At 38.4% G+C, this 21,636-nt stretch overlaps 1 protein-coding gene across 1 annotated transcript in view; it reads left to right on the forward strand.

Annotated features, from left to right (window-relative positions):
- The first annotated feature begins 8,607 nt into the window (after positions 1 to 8,607).
- LOC149848387 (agamous-like MADS-box protein MADS1) overlaps positions 8,608 to 21,636 on the forward strand; it is a 29,581-nt gene continuing 16,552 nt past the window's right edge. The window contains exons 1-2 of the mRNA XM_090011394.1: positions 8,608 to 8,619; positions 8,725 to 8,906. Of these exons, the coding sequence (XP_089867520.1) occupies positions 8,725 to 8,906 (182 nt within the window). The 5' untranslated portion in view covers positions 8,608 to 8,619. The remainder of the gene's footprint in view (positions 8,620 to 8,724; positions 8,907 to 21,636) is intronic.

Here is a 21,636-nt window from a genome sequence, read left to right on the forward strand (position 1 = left end):
TTCAGTCATCATTTTAAAATTAGAAACGAAACCAACGTTTAATTTTTCTCATACAAAGCACAGGAAAGGATGCAAAGGCTGTTTCTTTTATAGAAGGCAAGCTGGCCAAGTTGAAGAAGAGCAGCGTAGATACTTTTGCAAATTTAGGCAGAGCATTTATATTAATTCCACATGTTAAAGTACACCATCAATTATTTGCTTCCAAATTTTGCCCTCATGATTTTTTAAAGAGAGAAAGAGAGTCCTTCTCTTTCACCTGGCTTTCTGCATATGTGCAAAAGATGGAAAAAACTTTGGCAGAGGAACGGCCATACTGCGTTGCCTTTATCTCTTCAATTTTGCAATCAAACTTGCTGAACCATATGGGCCAAGCTGACACAGCCATCATACCCTTTCCTTGAGTAGCTGCATTTAGTGGTGGACAGCACGGCACTAATGCCAAGTAGGGTAAGGAAACTATCTGGCATGTTGTGAAGGTAAAGGATAGAGTTAACATGCATAATGTCATGGAAGGGGCAGCCAATTTTGAAGTGACTGGTGGTATGAAAAGAAAGGGCTCTTCTAGTTCGAACCACTTACGGAGTTTAAGCTGCATGAGAATGTACTTGGTGATGGATGATCTCAATTATTGCACACGAGTGGTCCGGCCATTTTACTATAGGTAGGACAACTGATTTTGTGAACTAAAAAGGCTAAGCTTTATGTGTGTGTGTGCATGCAATACACAAATCATGCATAAATAAAGTTAGCCTATACTCTGGAAGATGCGGAAAAATCCCTATATGTTACCCACGAAAATAAAAAAAGCAAAAAAATAATGAAAATTGCAGAAAATTCAGAGAAAATAATAATATTTAATCACCCATATCTAATCCTCCCACATAACAAGAATTTATAGAAAACAAACCCTAATCTAATATGAATCCAAACTCTAACTATGATCTAAACATAAAAACAAAATGAACCCACAAATGGATCCTGCACCCAGGTGCATCCTGCGCTAGTCCTGCATCAGAGATAGGGATGGCAGTGGGGCGGGGGACAAGGTCTCCACCCCCGCCCTGCCTCAAGATTTTATCCTCCACCCCCACCCCGCCTCCCTGGCGGGGATGGATTTTATCCTCCACCCCCACCTTCATCCCTGTTTCATGTCCTCCATCCCCGGTTCAAATGGGGATGAGGCAGGGCGGGACGGGGATATTGCGGGGAAAAGTGGTTGGGGCGGGGATGAGGCGGGGATCGTGGTGGGGACGGGGCGGGGCGGGGAAAAGTGCGCATCCATCCCCGCCTCCACCCCCGGACAGGGATGGATTTTAACCTTCGTCCCCGCCTCCATCCCCGTTTCATACCCTTCATCCCCGGTCCAAACGGGGCGAGGCGGGGTGGGGCCCCGCTTTCCCCCAGTCCACTGCCATCCCTAATCAGATATACATGACCGAGTGAATGGATGCCACACATCCTCCCTCCCTCCCTCCTCTCAAATGGGTGAGAAGCAGATCCAGCGATCAGTCCCGAATACGTTACGAAGTACTCAGGCCACACAAAATACAGAAAATCATTGTCCGTATAGCGATTTTATGTGTTTTGTGTTTTACACAGAACATCTCTGCCCGCGTAGTGATTTTTTTTGTATTTGTGTTTTACACAGAAAATCACTACACACGTTAGCGATTTTCTGTGTTTTGTGTGGCACGAGTACTTTGTTAAGTACTCGGTTAAATCACCTTATCACGCCTGGATGGCATGGCGTCCAGTGATTGGACCGATACCTTACAGGTACTTGGTCCGATCACTGGACCGCCTCTCCTTGGAAAAGGAACCATCATGTTTGATTGAACCTGTGACATACATCTTGGGCCTGGCATGCTTCCCGTGGATGAAGATAAAGCCCTGATCCGAAGTCACCAAGATCACATCATGTGACACTATATATTGACCTTCAATTCAATAAATTTTAAAAATCAGAGACTTGATTTCACTCGTCCTTGATACTGCCACAAGTTATGTTACACTTTAGGAAGACAATACTTACAAGCTAAAGATTTGCCATAGACCTAATATGATGGGAACAAAACCATAAAGTCATGCTGTTGGTTTGTCCTGTTTCAGAAAGAATATTTAATCTTGGTTGGTTAACAGACATGTTTCTATTGGCCATATCTTAGCATATGTAAGAGTTTCACCTGTAATGAGGATGGTATATATAGCTCCAACTATACATCTATAGAGGAACATCACAAGCACCATTCACCTAATGGAAAAATATGGACCTTGATTCTTTTCAAATATTCCTAAGAAAGCAAATTCTCTGCAAAATAAATGTCAAAATTTGCATATAAGATGGATATAGAGCTCATTTGTTGTTGAGGACAAACAGAAGGATTTGCTGTTCTGGTCTGATTTTTGCAACCAATATTCAAGAAAATAACGTTGGGAATTCATCATTTTACATTACATAAGCATGTCTATGACTCTATAGGATAACGAATCCCAGTCCATGCAACATCCTCTCATGTGTATATGGAACTGTCACACAGTGTATTTATCATGTATGCATTGAGACATGATATAACATGTCTATTCATAGATATTGGAATGTCGGTGGACGTTAATAATGCACCATTTATTTGTTTTTTTTTTTATATTTACAGGAAATTAAAACCACCCACAAGATTAGAGACCTAACCACGCTGGCTCTACCTGCCATACTTAAGGTCGTTGTGCTGACCACATAAAACTTCATGGGCTTACCCTTTGTCCCCAAAGAGTCGCCACGCTTCGGCTTGCACAATGGGTGACGCTCATGGGATTTGAATCTAGACCACCTGCTTAGCGGCTAAGGTCCCATCACACTATGCCAAACCCCCTTCGGGGGCGCATCATCTATTTGATTAAAAACCAATGTTGCAAATATTGACATTGGGTTTTTCTTGGCGAGTGAAAATCTCTTGACAAACTTGAAACATTCATTTGGTTTTTCTGCGAAAAATCTTGGTGAAGTATCAGCAAGTATAAGACGTAAAAGATTTAAGAACATACAAAAAACATAAAAAAAGAAGTTAAATGTGTTATAGAATCATGACATCTTGCAAACATCTCAATTGTGTCATATTTTGTCATTTTATAAATCTGTCATGATAAAATCTAGATATACTTGAAACATCGTTAGTATCACCCAATATGATTAAGACAAGATACCGTTCCATTACTGAGAAAAGGTCGGTCCCATTTGTTACCATCCACACAGATTATCTAATGCTAAGGAGTTTCGTCGTCTGCTGTGTGTGTGCATGTGTTCATGCACACAGGCACATGTAAAGAACAAATTTAAATGAATTCATGACTCTGTTTGGGAGCCTTTAATCGGAGGTGTGCTGTGGATTCCCCCAGTGCTACCTCTCACGCTCTCTGCTGATTGAGTGCAGTGGTATTGCCAAAACACTGCTCTGGGAATGGAGTTGGCAGCCCCAACACATTTCAACGCCATTCACAAGAGGATGGTTTTGGCAACTCCATCCTAAACACGGCATTTTGGCAAAACGATGTTTTGGCAACACATGAAAATGGTGTTTGTTTCCATCTCAATGCAATGCTCCCAAACAGAAATGAGAATAAGTAGGGAATTGTGTGTTACTTTGGAGGATAAGGGAGGGAATTGTGTGTTACTTTGGGCAGGCATGAGATAGGCTTCACAAAAAGAATGAGATGCTATCTGAATATCCCAGCTTTCTGAAGTCTATTATAATTTTATAACAAGGGAGTTGCAAGCATGTTCCTCCTAATCATGGCTCATTTGCACACACCAGCTTAGATGCTAATCTTGACTAAGAAATGATTCACTGTGTAATGGACAAGATTAAGCATAGTTCTTGAGCAACAAGAATGATAAAAAAAAAAGTATATTGATAAATTTTCAGGCATTATAGGTACCTTCCTGATCTGCATCATAATGAGGACGTGAACACAAAACTTGACCTGCTTTCTTTGGCTGAGTTCCATTTCCATATAGACTTCCTATCCAAGAAATCTTGCCAAAAATAGGAAAAGAAAAAGCTGGTGGTATTGAATCAACATAAATGATGGCAACTAGATGGCTCACCAACAATCCAGACGTGGTCCCACTTTGATATAGAATGGCAACCAGATATATATATATATATATATATATATATATATATATATATATATATATATATATATATATATATATATATATATATATATATATATATATATATATATATATATATATATATATATATATAGATAGATATATATATATAGAGAGAGAGAGAGAGCCGAAAGAATATCAACATTAAGAGAGAGAGAGAGAGAGGCGTTTTTTGCTTAATTCTAGAGAAAGCAATGATCGAATGGCTAACAATTTTTGAGGATTTGAATTATTCAGGAATCACAAAAGATTTTTCTTTTCTTTTTTATTACGAGGAACCCTCACCAAAGCGAGAAAAACCCCGAGTAGGGCCCACAACCACCCTGCCTTACCTGGCGCACCCCTAAAAAGAAAATACCACTAAAACATCAAAATAATAATACTTCAAAACGCCTTTGCATTATTTAATATTCATATTAGCAGAGAGTGAGAGAGAGGATCAGGTGCAAGCAATGTGATTGCACACTTTTAGTGTGCTGCTCCACCAGATCATCACCAGCCATCTTTCATATATATATATATATATATATATATAGCTATGCCGCCCAACAGCAGATGGTGGGTGATCAGTTGCAGTCGCATGCTAAAAGTATACAATCACATTGCACCTTGAATTTCTTTTGCGATTGACGAATAAATAAAAGTTTTTCAAAAAATATTGTTAGCAACTGGAGCTCGTGATTTCGTTAGGCGAAACCATGAGAAAGAGAGAATGGCAAAGCGAGTAGAGAAGAAATGGAAATTGGAAAGTGACGTCGGGTCCTTGTCAAGGGTTTCCAAGAATAAAGGCTTTCAAGTGCTAAGGTGTGCAGAGGCCTCACATGGCCATCACCTTCAACACGCATCCTTCGATGCAGAGAAAGAGAGAGACGTCCCCTTCACAATATCAATAAATTCTCTTCCCTTCCCCACATTTTTCCACGCCAACTTTAACTCCCAATTTCAAACTCCCCATCGTCGTTTTACTTTTTCATACTCGTTCTCCTTTTACCATAAATTAATATGTGTAACATTTTCAGTTCATCTCACCGTGAAAATATAAACATCATCATCATCTGGTCTTAGACCATCATGATTTCATCTGTATATGTTAAAGCTCCATGAATCGATTCACATGACATATGCAAAATTCTAAAGAATTTCTGGGGATGAGTTGATGAGTGTCATCACTTCTCACTCGTAACAACTATGACCACCTCGATGCTAACGATGGGCATTGTCAATTAGAGAAATAGATGAAGAGAAGATCCACTAATCAGGGTTGTGAACCCAGTTTTCAGCATAACTACGATCAAGTGGAAGCAGATCAGGTCATGCTGAACATGAGCTTTTTGCTCATGCCAACATCGTGGCCGTCTGTTTGCATTTTGGATGAATGCCACGTAACATATAACTGTTCCGTTGACTTTTTTGACTTTTTCAAAATACAAAACGGACGGCCACGATGTTGGCATGAGCAAAAGAACTCATGTTCAACATGACCTGATCTGCTTTACGATCAAGTTGAGACTTTGGCGCCTTCCCTTTGTTTTCATAGAAATAGAGGGGCTCTCACTCTTAGGGATGACAGTGGACCGGGGTGGGGACAAGGACTCCACCCCCGCCCCAGTGTCAAAATCCTGCCCTTCATCCCTGTCTTCATTTCTGCATGGGTTTTTATTTTGACCTCCATCCCCGTTTCATGTTCTCTATTCCCGGTCCAAACCAAGCGAGGCGGGGTAGGGCTCCGTTTCCTTTTAGTCTATTGTCATCCCTAAAGAAGGATTAGGGACGGGATGGGATGGGGAGGGGGCGGGGATCGGAATGAAGACGGGAGAAAGCATAAGTCCGTCCCCACCTCCATCCTTGCACGAGTTTTGATTTTAACCTTCATCTCTGTTTCATGTCCTCCATCCCCGGTCCAAACAGGGTGAGGCTGGTGGTGCCATGTTCCCCCCACCCGATCCACTGCCATCCCTACTCACATTTATACAAAAGAGAATAAACAACAACAACAACTACGCCTTCATCCCAAAACAATTGGGGTCGGCGATATGAACCAACAAAGAAAATCATTATGGGTCTTCCACATGAATCCTTCTCCTCCATTCATTTCTATCCAATGCCATGTCCTCGGTGAGGTTCAAAGCATTCATATCCTTTCTTATCACCTCCATCCATGTCTTTCTAGGCTTACCCTGACCTCTTTTAACTAATATATTTTCCCATTTCTCCATCTTTCTAACTGGAGCATCATTAGGCCTTTGTCGAATATGTCCAAACCACCGTAAACGATTCTCTCTCATCTTATTTTCAATGGGTGCAATGCCTACCTTCTTACCTTAATATTATTTCATCATGTTTTTTCATGCATATTCAAAATTATATATATATATATATATAGTGGTGGCGGTCCTTTCTACACACTTTTAGTGCTCATATGATGGCTTTTAAACTTTTGTCATGGGCACCAGCTCTAACTCTCAAATTTTAAGTTAATATCACTAATGACTATTAATGACGTGCACCATTATAACCCCTACATGCATAATAACTATTCTTCATATACCATCACAAAGACATGTACAACTATCGGCTCCACTATATTTACTATACGACTCTAGAGTTAAGTAATAATTGCATGGGTAAATTGTTAAACTTAGGGCTAGTTAACACATTCAAACTCAGCTCAGTCATGCATGCATGTCATGATTTAATGATAATACTCCGACGAGCTGTAAGTTAACTCGTGACGTGCTAATTGCCAGATTGAATCTTGGCACAAGCTGGCTTGAGAATTGACAAAACTGTGGTGACTGAGTCACAAGTTGACTTGCCAAGTTTACCAGCCATGGGTGGACAAAGGTCCCGGCCACCCGATGAGCCAAGCCGACCCAGCTCGCCATGGGCCAGGTTTGGGTCAAGGTTTTAGGCCCTGGTCCATTAGCTATCGGGTCGTAACCTGACCCATTATATATGTGAACCGGGTTGGAGTCAGCCCCCAAGCTACCAGGTGGGTGCGATGAGCCTGAGTTATTTATCAGCATTTCAATAATATAAAAATTTAAAAAAATAATTAATTGCATATAACTTAATAACTATTATTATTTACCTAATTAGTTGCATTACTTTTATGAAAACTAGAAAGATAATTAATTGGTTACATAAGAACTTGTTAATTATTTACTATTTACTTAATTAGTTGCACTAATTAATTGGGTTTGGGCTGGGCCAGGATAAACCCGACCTGCTTCCAATGGGCCGGGTCAAATGTTGCTCTTCAAAAATGAGCCCCCTTAAGAACCGAGCCAAACCTGGCCCGTTAGTATATGAGTTGGGCCATCTCGGGGCCTGGCCACACTTAAAGCCTAGCGGAACGAGCTCTAAACGGGGCCGGGCCGGCCCATGCCCACCCCTAGCCATGAGCCTTCTTTTATCTTTAGTAACACCACGTCAATAATTGTCCAAACTTTGTTTGGACCTAACAATATACGGACCTTCTTGACCTTAAGACATTGCGATAAAAGGTCAATCGGTCTTAACTATTGCCAACGACCTGGATTAATAATTAGAGGCAAAAAATACCATCCAAAGTGTTCATCATTTTTATTTACCTTTTTTAACTTCTTTTGACACAAAATTTGGCTGGGTTAAGGGTACAATCCGTAAAATTTACCTTTTTCAATATTAGCCAAATAAGGGATCGGGATCCTAATTAGATATACTCTATCCAGGTCCTGTTTGTATTCGTTGTCCAAGTCCGGATCCTACTTGAAAACGAAAGTCTACCACATCACTTAAAACATGATCAACGGGCCTAATCAGATTGTAAACCCCAAACCCAAACTGCACCGGACCCTGGCCTGCATGGGAGATCCAATTAGATGTTAGCACAACTCTGGTACATCCAAATCGGATCCTGGGCATAAACTTCGGATCAAAACCAGGACCTGGTTTCATGCCATAATAGATCCATCTCTGTCCGAAACATCCGACCCGAACCTCTAACCGAGACCGGCCCGTCTACATCCCAAAGAACACTGCAAGGAATGTTGGTTTCTTTTCTCATAAAATAAATGAACTTCGAGTTATGTTTTAAAAAAGGGAGCCAATAATATATTGCCACCTGAAAAAAAAAAATTACTAAAACTAAAGTTTTTATACCCTGCTTTCCCCATGCGACGTGGCTGAGTAAAAATGCGGCCTTGATTATTCGCTCTCCCTCAAGACCCCCTTAGTAAGACGTTCCCCAAAAAAACAAACAGGTTTCCCTCCCTTTTTCTATTTTCTGAGTTTTTGATTCCCATGAAATGATTTCGTATAGATACCTGTTTCCGTCGTTTTCCTCTCTCTCTCTCTCTCTCTCTCTCTCTCTTTATGCATTAATCTGCGCTTCAAGATCAAGCTACAAGCACATAACTCGCCGGGAACAGGCCGGAACTCCTAGCCGGGAATCTCCCCAAAAGGAGCTCCATCGCCTCCGTTTACGGCGAGATCCTCGCGCTCGCCGCTTCTTCCGAAGCTCGAAAACCCTACTGAAAGCTCGCTCCCGGCGGATCTCACGCCCGATCGCCATGGGGAGAGGGAAGATCGAGATCAAGCGGATCGAGAACACGACGAACCGGCAGGTGACCTTCTGCAAGCGGAGGAACGGCTTGCTCAAGAAGGCCTACGAGCTATCGGTGCTATGCGACGCCGATGTCGCGCTCATCGTCTTCTCCAGCCGAGGCCGCCTCTACGAGTACGCCAACAACAGGTGAAAAGTCCCCCCGATTTAGTTCGCAGCGGATGCGTCTCTTTCCGTTGATTCTTTCCTGAAAAGCTTTCTGTTAATTCTCTTCTCTCTGTCGTTCGTACGGGCTATCGTTTAACCTCGCTGCTACTTCCATTTTTAGCGAACGATACCGTCTTTACATGCATCTATCTGTTCGTCATCGTCGGATTTTAATTGATGATAGAAGATACCAAATTGCAGGAGTCTTAGGGTTTTCGATCAGATCGATGTCCATGAGAGAGAGAGAGGTTAAACTTGTTTCAGAATCATAAAATTTTATCTTTAGTAGTTTAGTTATGATCTTTTACAGGAAAGGTTGAATTTTCATGACATTTATTTTGTTATGTTTTGATTTATGGAGAACAATAGGGAGATTGCTAGATTCCAAGAGGGAGGAAGGAAAATCCATAAGAATTATTGGTATGATAAACTTTGATCACGGGTTAAGAAGTGTTATGAGATGCTACGAAAACGGAGAATAGTGTTATTTTAAAGATTTACTTGTTGAAAATGAAAAATTCTTGATTTTTCCTCGTTCATAGCGTTGTAAATGATTATGATTGCTTTCCTTCTTCTCTTTTTATTTTAAAAAGAAATTCAAGAGCGGTGTATTTCTAGAAAAGGAGACATTACAGGAGGATGTCCAAACATGAAAAAATGCCCTCTCTCTCACAGCGTTCTTTTTAGGCTTTTCAGCTTTTCTTATGCTGAGGAGTTTTTTTTCGGAATAGCATTTTTAAACATAAAACTAGCTTTTAGGAATTTAAATGTTGTTCAAGCTTTACTAACTAGTCGTCCGGTCCGTGTTATTAGTTGCTATTTTTAAGCATTAATTCGCGTCTCCTTTTCTGTTTTTATTTGTTTGAGTATTTGTAAATTAATATTTCAAGACTAGATTGCGCACGTATTTCATGCGTCACGAATTGATCATGTCACAATAAGAATTCATTAATGTTCATTCTTCTCGAAAAAAAACTTCTCAAAGATTTATTATGTTTATTGTCAGTGTCTACAATTCAAAAGTATGAAGGATTACGTTTATACATTTCTCATTTTTTATGTACTTTACGTTTTTACGCTTAATATTTAACATGTGCATTTTCCGCTTCTGGTTGTTCACTTTATGTTTAACAAGCAAACACAAATGATTACAGATCTGAAGTTTATACTTCTGTGAGTCTCTTCATCACCCTTGTATTTTTTCAGTTTTTCTATATATTTCTGTTCCGTGGCTTCTTGTTTTCCATTTACTTATTTTTGGCATTACTAGTGCCTTTTTCGATTTGTTTATTTATCTCTAAATTGATTTGCGAACTCTACCAAACAAGGGGAAAACTCATAGATGTTGAGCATTTTTTGTGTTTCTTGTTATTCTTTTTCTCTTTGCATCCTGCATGTTTCCACTTTTCTCATTCTTAGATTCTTAAACATGCCAAGGAGTTGCTCGACTTCCATGGTCCTTTTTTTTATTTAACATTGTTCCCACTGTGTCATATTTATTCAACTTTTCTATTTGGTCTCTGATCATATGTGTTGATTTAACTTGATTTTAGCGCCTTGCCATATTTAGATTCTACAATCAAAATAAATGCTATTATGTCTCATTTTTCTTACGTTTCTACTTGCTGCACTTCTAGATAAGTAGAAAGAATTTGTGGTATCGTCTGTCATTTGTATTATCCGTTTCGTTTCTGTGCGAGTGAAGGTCATTAACTGTTATCGTTTAGTTTCTCTTTATCTCCCCAGAGATTCCATGGAACCCTTTATGCCAGTAAGATAGCCGATAGAGGTAATGGATGTTTTCGTGCTTGAGTTTTCTCCATTGTATCACGAGTTCAGTGCGTGAAGAATTGCTCTCGTTTTCATTTTGCTGTATTTATTATCATATGCCCTCTCTGGTTTCTGTATTTATAGGAAGAACACAAAGCATTTCCCCCCATGTCTTCTATATTCTATGCTTCAGTGGGTAATATTCGTACCCCAACCGTTTCAGCCATCCTTTGTTATTCCCACCCTAACCCTTTCCCCATTCCCATTCTCCCTGGGATCTTCCTTTCTCCCACAATGATAAACAATATGCCACAGATTCGTTTTAGGGAAGGAGTATGAAACTCGACATATTTTATATTCCGTGGCATCTGTATTCTTTGGATTTCACTCATTTAGGTTACGTTTGAACCCCTCCGTTGAACGCATTGCGTCTGAGCGTGGGACCCCACGCCACATCATTCGTTCCCCCGTCCTGCATCAGATCCTCGACGAAGATGAGATTGAAGGCCTTCCGTCAAGCCAAACCACCCAAGAAACTCTATTTTCTTTTTCTTTTTTAATTTTCTTTTTCCCTTCTTCTACCCTTGCTTTTCAATCAGAGAGTGTGGGCAATTCCTGATGTCGCATTCATGATTTCCAAGGTTTAGAGAATTTAATGCAGCTACTGTCAATCTTCAGGAGAGGCCACTTTCTGCTGATGGGCAATGATAAGATGGGAAGATCTCATAGTACTACCCAATCACATGCGTTCTATCCTGTCTTCACTCTTCCTTTCTGTAGAATAGTTCTTTTTCTCTCTTTAATGGCTTGTAGCCGGCTCTGTCCTTTATTCTTTTCTGGTGTTAAGCAAAACACCGGAAGCATGGAAATAGTTCTTTCTTTTCTTGTGTTTGGTCCTTGACCATGCAGCAAGTCCAACTCCGAAAATCTCGTGCAGTTTCTGGCTTATTTCTCCGATGGTGAGAAAGTGGGAAGCGAGTTTATTATGGGACTTTCAAATTTAGAAGCCACTTCTGTTGTGTTGATTTAAAAATACCAGAAGGGCCCTAGTGGCCATCCCGAATATCTTCAGAAATATACTAGGCTGAAGAAAATAAGCTCGGGTTTTTCTTTTTTGGCTGATTTCCATATAGGTGCCTAACATACGTGGACTTATATTTAGCCACCTTAGGATTCAAATATTCAGAGAAGATCCCTCATTTCTTTCAGAAATTGCTCGAGCCGCTCTTGTTACCTTTACCCAGCCGAAATTATTTACTTGCCTATTAGCCTTAGCCAAACATAAATTAGTCATTCACCGGTTTCTGAATTCTGAATTCATTGGTCTCCTGTTTCTGAATTCTGAATTACCTGCATGGCTATGAGATCCAATTGCGAAGTAATCCCTCCTCCACCTTGTTTCAAGAATGGATGGGTCTCATGCGGGTTCTTCCCCCCTTAAGGCCATCTGATTCACCGGACGTCTTGTGTTGGAAGAACTCCCAAAACTATGATTTCTCAATTGATTCTTGTTACCGTATGCTTGGGTAGCCTGTTGGGTCCGGCCCTATCCCTCATTAATGGTGTGAGAAAGTGAAATAGCCACCCACTGTTTCTCACTAATGCAGGAGAAGTTGAAGGGCCAAAACCCATTCAGTTTTTGGAATGAGTTTAGAAGACTCACATCTAGAAGGTTCACATCTAGAAGGCTCTATGCTATCTATAAGTAGGAGAGCAGAGTGTTGTGAGCAGAGTGGCTGTGTGAAGCGTGCAGAGAGAGAAGAAGTAAGAGAGAGAGTAGAGAGAAGAAGATGAAGGAAGAAGGTTTGTCACCACGCATTGATCCTCAGAGAGAAGTGTTGATTGTGGTGTGGGTTTTTACTCGGGTTATGCACCCGAGAGGTAATCCTGTATCCCTTTCTTCCTGTGATTCCTTTGTTGTTATTCTCTTTAGCTTTGGTCTAGCTATTGAACGTTGTACTCTCTACTCTTATTATAGTGGATTATTCTCTCCGTACCCCGTGGATGTAGGTCGTATTGACCGAACCACGTAAACCCTTATGTTGTGATTTGATTGTGCCTTTATTAGATCCTATATTGCTTCTGCACGAATATTTTTGTTACCCTTATTTCTCTACAAGTGGTAACAGAGCCAGGTTCGTGGAAAGTCATGTCTTCTAAGTCAATTAGCTTCAATTTTGAGGTGGAGAGGTTTGATGATAAAGAAAACTTCTCCTTATGGAAAAAAGGATGAAGGCTCTACTTGCACAGCAAGGGTTGCACAAGGCTCTTGTCGGAAAGACGAATAAGCCATAGACCATAACCGATGATGAATGCATGATCTTGACTTGAGGGCCGCTGGTGTGAATGAGTTGTGTCTATCAGATGAAGTCATGTGTAACGTGATGGAAGAGAGGACAACGACGAGATTATGGTTGCGGCTAAATAGCCTCTATATGACCAAGAACTTGTCCAACAAGTTACACCTCAAGAAACAACTTTATAGTCTTCGTATGAAGAAAGATACTCTCATTCTTGACCATCTTAATGTGATTAATAAGATTATTGCTAGTCTATTTAGTCTGAATGTTAAACTTGAAGATGAGGATAAAGCTTTGTTGTTACTAACCTTATTGTTACAATCTTATGAGCATCTTGTGACAACCATAATTTATGAAAAAAAATATTTGATATGGAAGATGACGCAGGTACGCTCATTTCAAATAAAATTAGGAGAAGACCATCACTGAATGAAGATTCTGGTGAAGGATTGATGGTGAGTTCATCCAAAGGCAAGGGTCAGTCAAAAGACAGGAAAAATGACTGCAGATATAGGAGCAAGTCCAGGTCAAGAAAAGACATCACTTGCTACAATTGTGGAAAGAATGGGCACTTCCAGAATCAGTGCAAAGAGCGAAAGAAAAATCAGAAAAAAGAGAAAGAGACAGAATCATCAGAAACCAAAGAAGATACCACAATCACAATTGAATGTGAGCTTGCGATTTTGTCTACTACTAATGATTCATGTATATGTGTGTGCCAGAATACAGATTGGGTCTTAGACACAGGAGCCTCGTACCATACCACACCACGGAGAGAGTATTTGAGTACATACATGACCGATAATTTTGGTGTTGTCCGAATGAAAAACACATGAACATCAGAAATTGTAGGGATTGGAGATATTCATCTCTAGACCAGTCTTGGGTACATGTTGGTGCTCAAAGATGTCAGACATGTTCCAGACTTAAGGTTGAATTTGCTTTCAGTAGAAAAGCTTGTTGAAGAGGGCAGAAGTAGTGTTTTCAGACAAGAACAGTGAAAACTCAGCAGTGGATCATTGGTTCAGGCCAGAGAAAAAAGGTGTTATACTCTTTATAAGATGCAAGACAAGGTATACAAGAGACAGTTGAATACAGCTGATGACTCTTCTATTGATTTGTGACACAGTTGATTAGGCCACATGAGTGAGAAGAGATTACAGATTTTTGCTAAGGGGGAGCAACTTTCAGAGTTAAAAGATACACATCTAAACTCGTGTATTTATTGCTTAGCTGGTAAGCAACATAGAGTATCTTTTGTTAGAAATGCCTTTCATAGAAAATCTCACATTCTAGAGCGAGTTTATATTGATGTTTGTGGTCCTCTGAGAAAAAAATCGTTAATGGTTTTACTGATGTGAAAACTTTTAGTGGTGCGCTTTATTTTGTTACTTTTATAGATGACTTCTTTAGAAAGGTTTGACATACCCTATAAAAACCAAGGATCAGGTTCTTGATGTATTCAAGCAATTTCATGCTATGGTTGAGAGGAAAACAGGAAAACAACTGAAATACATCAGGTCAGATAATGGTGGCGAGTACATAGCTCCATTCCATGAATATTATAAAATTCATAGAATTCGCCATGAGTTGACAGTTTCAAGTACCCACAACATAATGCAGTTGCAGAAAGGATGAATCGTACAATTGCAGAGAGAATCAGGTGTATGCTTGCACAGTCTAAGCTGCCAAAGAAATTTTGGGGCGAGGCTTTAAGGACAACAGTTGATGTGATCAACCTGTCTCATGCGCATGCCTTAGCAAATGATGTTGCAGATAGGGTGTGGTCAGGAAATGATGTGTCCTACAAGCATCTGAGGGTATTTGGATGCAAGGCATTTGCACATATCCCCAAGGAGGAGAGGTCTATGCTTGATGATAAGATGAGGCAATGCATTTTTCTGGGATATGGTGATGCTGAATTCGGCTACAGGCTATGGGATCTAGAGAAGCATAAGATATTCAGATCTAAAGATGTGGTATTCTTTAAAAACCAGACACTTGAAGATATAAAAAAAGATGTGCCAATTCAGACTTCTGCAGGTGGATCTATCCACTTGGATCCAGTTACTCCTTCAGCGACACAAGTTGAAGGAAGAGCAGTGCAGGAAGATGAAGTAGAGGCTGATGTTGATTTACCTGCATGTCATGTTGAGCATGAAGAAGTTAGAGAGCAACCTCCTCCAGAACCCCAACTGAGAAGATCTTCTAGAGAGTCACAACCTTTCATAAGGTATTCTCCATATGAGTATATAATGCTTACTGATGCAGGTGAATCAGAGAGTTACCAGAAAGCACAAGAGTGTGAGCCGAAAGAGCAATGGCTAATAGCTATGCACAATGAGATGGATGCATTGCAGAAGAACCACACTTATGACTTGGTGGAACTACCAGAATGTAGAAGGGCCTTGAAGAATAAGTGGGTTTTCAGGTTGAAGACTCAAGAACAATGTTCTCAACTAAAGTACAAAAGCTAGATAATCTAAGAGACGTCCTAATTGCTTCACATTCAAATTCAACGGTCAAATTTCACCTTTGCTTGGCAGTGTTTTGTGCTCATCCTTTGGCATCTCATATGGCTGCATCGAAACCATCGACTACACTCGGATGGCCATGAAAGTCATATTTCTATTGCCAAAGCATCTCTTCGAGAACTCCTTATTTGTTATAACTTTAAACGGCCTGATTCAAGTTTTACTTTTCTACCGGACTTACGGTCTCTTTGATCTTTTCCTAATGTGACTTCTCATCACTCCATGCTGTAATTCTTGCAATCAGAAATGAATCATCTGAATATTTTTCTTTTAAAAAAAAATTCTGAATTACCTTTTATTTTTCCTAGTTATGGTCATGCCGTTACCTTTTTTTGAGCTAGAAACATGCAGCTTACGATTGTGGATAACATAATGTCACTCCTACTGTATTACTTTCTTTGCTGCTGTTAAGACAGTATCACATGATTGTGATTGGTGGCATTGTAAGCTCCTTGATTCTTATTTTTCCATCACGTCCTGAGATGGACAAAAGTTTACACAAATTTATCAGCTTTCTGTCAGCCGATCCCTTTGTTGATCTAATTACGATTTTCTTTCCTTTCTATGATACACTCAATAACTTTGCATCAGACTCTCAATTTCTGGGGCAGCGATAATGAAAACACTAAACAGGGAGTGGGGGTACTGCTCTATTATTGTCAACTGCTTTTTTTTTTAGAGAAGTACTGTCAACTGTCACTCGTTACCCATGCCGCAGAGCCCCTCAATAGGGGCTACCTGCGTAGCCAGTCCACTCATTCTGAACTCATATGGCTCGGACCACTTAACTGAACTCGGCCTGGTCTGACCACAGTAGATAGAGGAACTCGCCCTATTCCATTCATCTGCTCCTGAATCAATCCGATCCAAGATTTGGATAAAGAACACAATTGAACACAGTGGTGCAAACGGGCTCTTATAGGCGTGTAATTATATATATATCTGGGCCTGTTACACAACAAGCCGGACTCGTGCCAGATTTCCAATGTCAAAAGTTAAAACCTAACCTGGCCTAATTTGGGGCAACATGGGTAACTCAAGCCCCTTGTTGAGTCTGGGCTTTACTTACCAAGTTTTTGGGTCCATATATGTTGTGCGTCGAGGTTGAGCATACGTAATTCATTCTCGAGTAATGTGCGAGGTTGCTAGGCTACCAACTCAGCTAGGTATAATTTTAGCCAATGGTCCATATCCTAATACGTCCGGATCTTTTTAAATCCTGTCAGGAATTTACCTAGCTTTTAGTTCCACTTTTATTCATTGACCGGTGGGTTTGAGTATACCGCATAGCTCCTTCACTCCCCTGAGTTGGTTCGATGTGGTGAATCTAGTCCGATACATCGGTCAGCATAAAGATTACCCGCCTGATCTCCTTGGAGACTCAAACCCTAGAGGGTGTCAGGCAAAAACCAAACATATGCCACAAATCTTGTAATTGGTGATTTTCCTAGATAAGATAAAACATGTAGTAAATTGACACCGGGAAGACCTAATGAAGACTTACTTGAGTACATTTGGATACAAGAAAGGTACAAGCAAGATCAAGTCAAACTACACTTTACATACCTAAGTAGTTGCCTTGAGGACAAGACAAATGGCAACATGGTGGATTTTTTTCTTGAAAAATCAAGAATATATCGATAAAGTTTTGAATTCTATGAGATTATATAAACATATAAAAATTAGAAAGATGTTATTGCGTCTCTAATATCCCCGTATATATATATATATATATATATATATATATATATATATATATATATATATATATATATATATATATATATATATATATATATATATATATATATATATTAAAAATATGTTCTATGTTGAAAATACGCATAATTTTTTTAAAAATATCACTGATTTTGCCTCCTTTGAAAGATAGAGAAATCTGCAGTTGCTTGAGCTCCAAGAACCGCCACCACCGTTACGAAACCCCGAGTCGGGGAGGGTAGTCCCTTGAACTGTCCACCATCTTTTTTAGGCAGCACCGTAGATCGTATCGGTACATTTCACCAGTCTCATTCCCTCCGATTATCATCTCCGTACGGTCGTACTCTTGTAGTTAAGCCTGCAGGTTTCGTGCTCAACTAAGAATTGGACACGTGGCAGGTTCGGGGGTTGAGATATGGTGATATTGTGTGATTCTGGTGGGTTTCTGAGTTGCTTGATGTTGGCACAGGAGTCATCTCATATGGCTGAGATGAGGGGACCCCATGAAAAAGGTCCCATGCAGGCTGAAATGAATGTAGGCGTATCTGGGGTCTTCTAGGTGTACAGTGTACACTTTGTTTGAGGGTGTTGGATGTGGCCAATGAATTATGATTTCTTGAGCACGATGGACATAGGGACCAGTAATGGAATGTTTTGGAAAAGTATAAAAAAAAAGATAATTTTTCACTTGATATTTTGCGATTATTGTGGTATTTTTCGTTTAAAACAAAAAAACATGAACTTATTTTGACATTTACATTTTCAAGAGAAAAATATAATAAAAATAATATTATTTTTGGTTTCACATTATTCGCTTATATATATATATATATATATATATATATATATATATATATATATATATATATATATATATATATAGCGCGCGCGAGAGAGAGAGAGTCACTAGAATATAATATGAGAACTAATACCAACGGGGCTCTATCTGGTACGAGCAGCTGGTGCACGTTACCTTGTACCTTTTTTTTTAAGAAAAAATAATCAGAAATTCATAAATCAGAAGGGAATAGATATATAGAGAATGACTAGGGGTCACTCGCATGTACTTTACATATAAAGTGAAAATTTAAGCATAAAATATTCATTGGTTTTAGGCCAATTGAAGGTAAGCTCCCACAATGCCATATTAGCTATTACGTTGCTTGGGAGCTCGCTACCCAAATAACGTCTAGCATTACGCTGCAACCAAATTTGTTGCCAAGTGAGAAAGCGAACACGATCATGGCGCTCCTTGGCCGAACTAAGGAAGACAAAAGAACCTCCCTAATATCAAGCTTCTTTTCCCAAAAGCCACAAGGTAATTGCGACACCTTTGAGCATATTGACAAATCCAAAATAAGTGGTTTGCACTCTTTTCTTCTCTTTTACATATTACAAGAAAACAAGTCATTGCCGATAATATTTATCATGATGATAAATATTGTCACCCGGGTTGTCGTCCCTTTATGGTTATTTATAGTACTCTTTTCGAATGATATTTATATATCATCGTGTATCTAAAAATAAACTCGACAATATGGTATAGTCGGTATAAAACGGTTGACTCTAAAATGTCATCGTTAATAAGAATTAAAGGCGATGATATTTATCGTCAACTACACTAATTAAAACCAATGACAAATATCATAGCTTATATTATTGAAAGTCGACGACAAATATTGTCAGTTATATTTTAAAAATCGACGATAATTATCATTGTAGAGATATTGAAAAATCGTATATGTTCAAATAGATGATAATCAATATCATCGATTATAGTAATTAAATGTGATGATAAATATCATCGAGTAAATTTAATAACACTGACGATATTTATCATCGATTCTCTCTTAAAGGCGATGATAAATATCATCATATTTATATTAAAATATATATATGTCAAAAATATTCGATGATAAATATCATCAGGTATAGATTAAACTTGATGATAATTATCGCCATATATATTGAAAAGTCATATATGTCCAAATGGCCGACGATAAATATCCTCTGTTAGATTAAGAAAACCGATGATAAATATCATCGCTCGTAACTTTGATATAGCTGACGATAATTATCATCTGCAAAAGTCATTTTTTATTATATTTTTACTTGCACAATTTTTGGATGGAATCGTAAAAAATTGCATAGAACTTTTGCATAGTTTGGTGAAAATTCGCTCAATTAGAAAGAAAATTGCATGATGAGAATATGCATAGAACTTTTGCATAATTTGATAAAAAATCACACAATTAGAAGGAAATGTGCATGGAATCAATAAAATTTTCATAGAACTTTCGCATAGTTTAATAGAAATTTGTACAATTCTTGAGAAATTTACATAAAATTGTGTACATTTTTTTGTTCTTACAAAAACTATTCTTCGATTATTACACAACACTTCAATTCTTACATAACACTTCAATTATTAAAGAAAAACATAACACTTCAAACTTTTCTATTACATAACACTTAAAAAATACTTCAAAATTTAATTCAAATTTTAGATTTTCTTGTTATTATAGAAACTGCTCTTCAATTCAAATAATCAGGCATATACAATTGAAAATAGTCCATAACAGTAATTGTTAAAAAAAAATCAATAATGCACAATACGAAGTTTCATCAATAATCAGTAAAATGTAAAAATGTGCATTATATCCTCAGACACAAACATCTTATGTTTGCTCAACCTAAATAGCTGAAATAGAAAATAAACTTCAATTGTTACATACCCCAAATCATCAATCAAACATTAAAATACATCATGATTTTTTTCATTCACTTTCTTTTCATCGAAAAAAAAATAAGGACAAAGCAAAATCATTCAAATCCAACACATGTCCACACCTGCAAAAAAAAAATGAACATGAGGATTTCAGTCTAATATGAACAATCATAATACATAGAAAATAAAATATATATTTAGTTAACAAACCTGAGCAGTTAACTACGTAAAGATACATGCATAAAGAAAAAGTTATTAAACTGGCATTACAATATCTTTTAAATGGTATGAAAAAATGACATGTTTCTATGTATTGATAGAAATGGATGCTTGGGTAGGTGTTGTACAACTATCCATGCCTCTGACATAGCTAGGTCATATACTAAGGACCTCTTTAAGTAACGTAGAATCTTCTATATTGGAGTCCTACGATGCCAATTGTGTCATCTCATGCTTCAACACGAAGATTATGGAATGATTCAATTACTTAAATAATTGTTGGATGTAGTATTGTTCAGAAAGTCGTTGTTAACATTTGTATGGGTTGATCTATACATCTCAATCAACCCAATTTCTTCTCCTAAAGCATTGCTCCAAACGTGAGAGAGCAAAATTAAGTTATGATTTATGTATATATAGAAATGAACCAATCCTTCTAACATGAACAAATTTCTACCATACACCTATACAATCAAATGATTATACCTTCTCGCTTCAATGTCCCATATATAATTTTGCTCCACTAGTATGACTCACCCCCAATCCAACTCTATTGAATTTGTTTCTTTTACACTTGTCCTGAATGAAATGAAGATCAATTGTTATAAATAAATATATATATACCGACTACATATATCCTCCAACAGGTAGTTTTCTATCCATTTCAGATCGCTGAATAATTTATTGCATATCCTCCCACCGCACATTAGAAATATGCTTTGGAACATTGACTATGGCTTCATTCTTAGTCACATATCCCTTATAGATATTGTTGTAGTCATGGTGGATCTCTTTATAGGCTCGAGCGAACTGAACGTTCAAAGCTTTCTTGTTCTCTAATCGATTGATGTCCAAAATGAAATCAATCAACATATCAAATAATTTATTAATCAAATTGTTAAGTGTCCTTAAATGAAATAGCCTAATGATGAAAGAGAGTTTTAAGAATTTATTATATCCTGGATAAAGTTCATACTGAGACAAGTCCCATAATTTGTCAAACAATCTCTCTTCATTATCATTGTTTGTTGCACTCGGTGCAGTAGAAGATTGGCCAATGTTAGAAGATATGTGTGTCCCCATATAAATGTCATTCACCAATTCATCTCCGTCATCATCAACTTCCATAGTGCCCATGATCACACATCATTTTTGACATGCTCATTCACAGCCCTTAGTGCCTCTGCTTTACCATGATAGATCCAATTTATGTATTCTTGATAAAACTCATGATGAATCAAATGAGTGTCTACCATATTTACTTTCATGTACAATCTGTTCTTGAACTTCATGCATGGACACTTGATCCTACAATGCCCATCTATGAGATTATAGGCTAGGTTACAAAACGCCTGAACTCCGTCTATGTATTCAAACCCATGTCAATCTTTAAAAAAAAATCAACTCTTACCCATCCTGTAACCCATAGCCAATACACAAGC

The sequence above is a fragment of the Nuphar pumila genome, chromosome 1, assembly GCF_984573655.1.
Source record: "Nuphar pumila chromosome 1, dmNupPumi1.hap1.1, whole genome shotgun sequence".
In the NCBI taxonomy this organism is placed as follows: domain Eukaryota; kingdom Viridiplantae; phylum Streptophyta; class Magnoliopsida; order Nymphaeales; family Nymphaeaceae; genus Nuphar; species Nuphar pumila.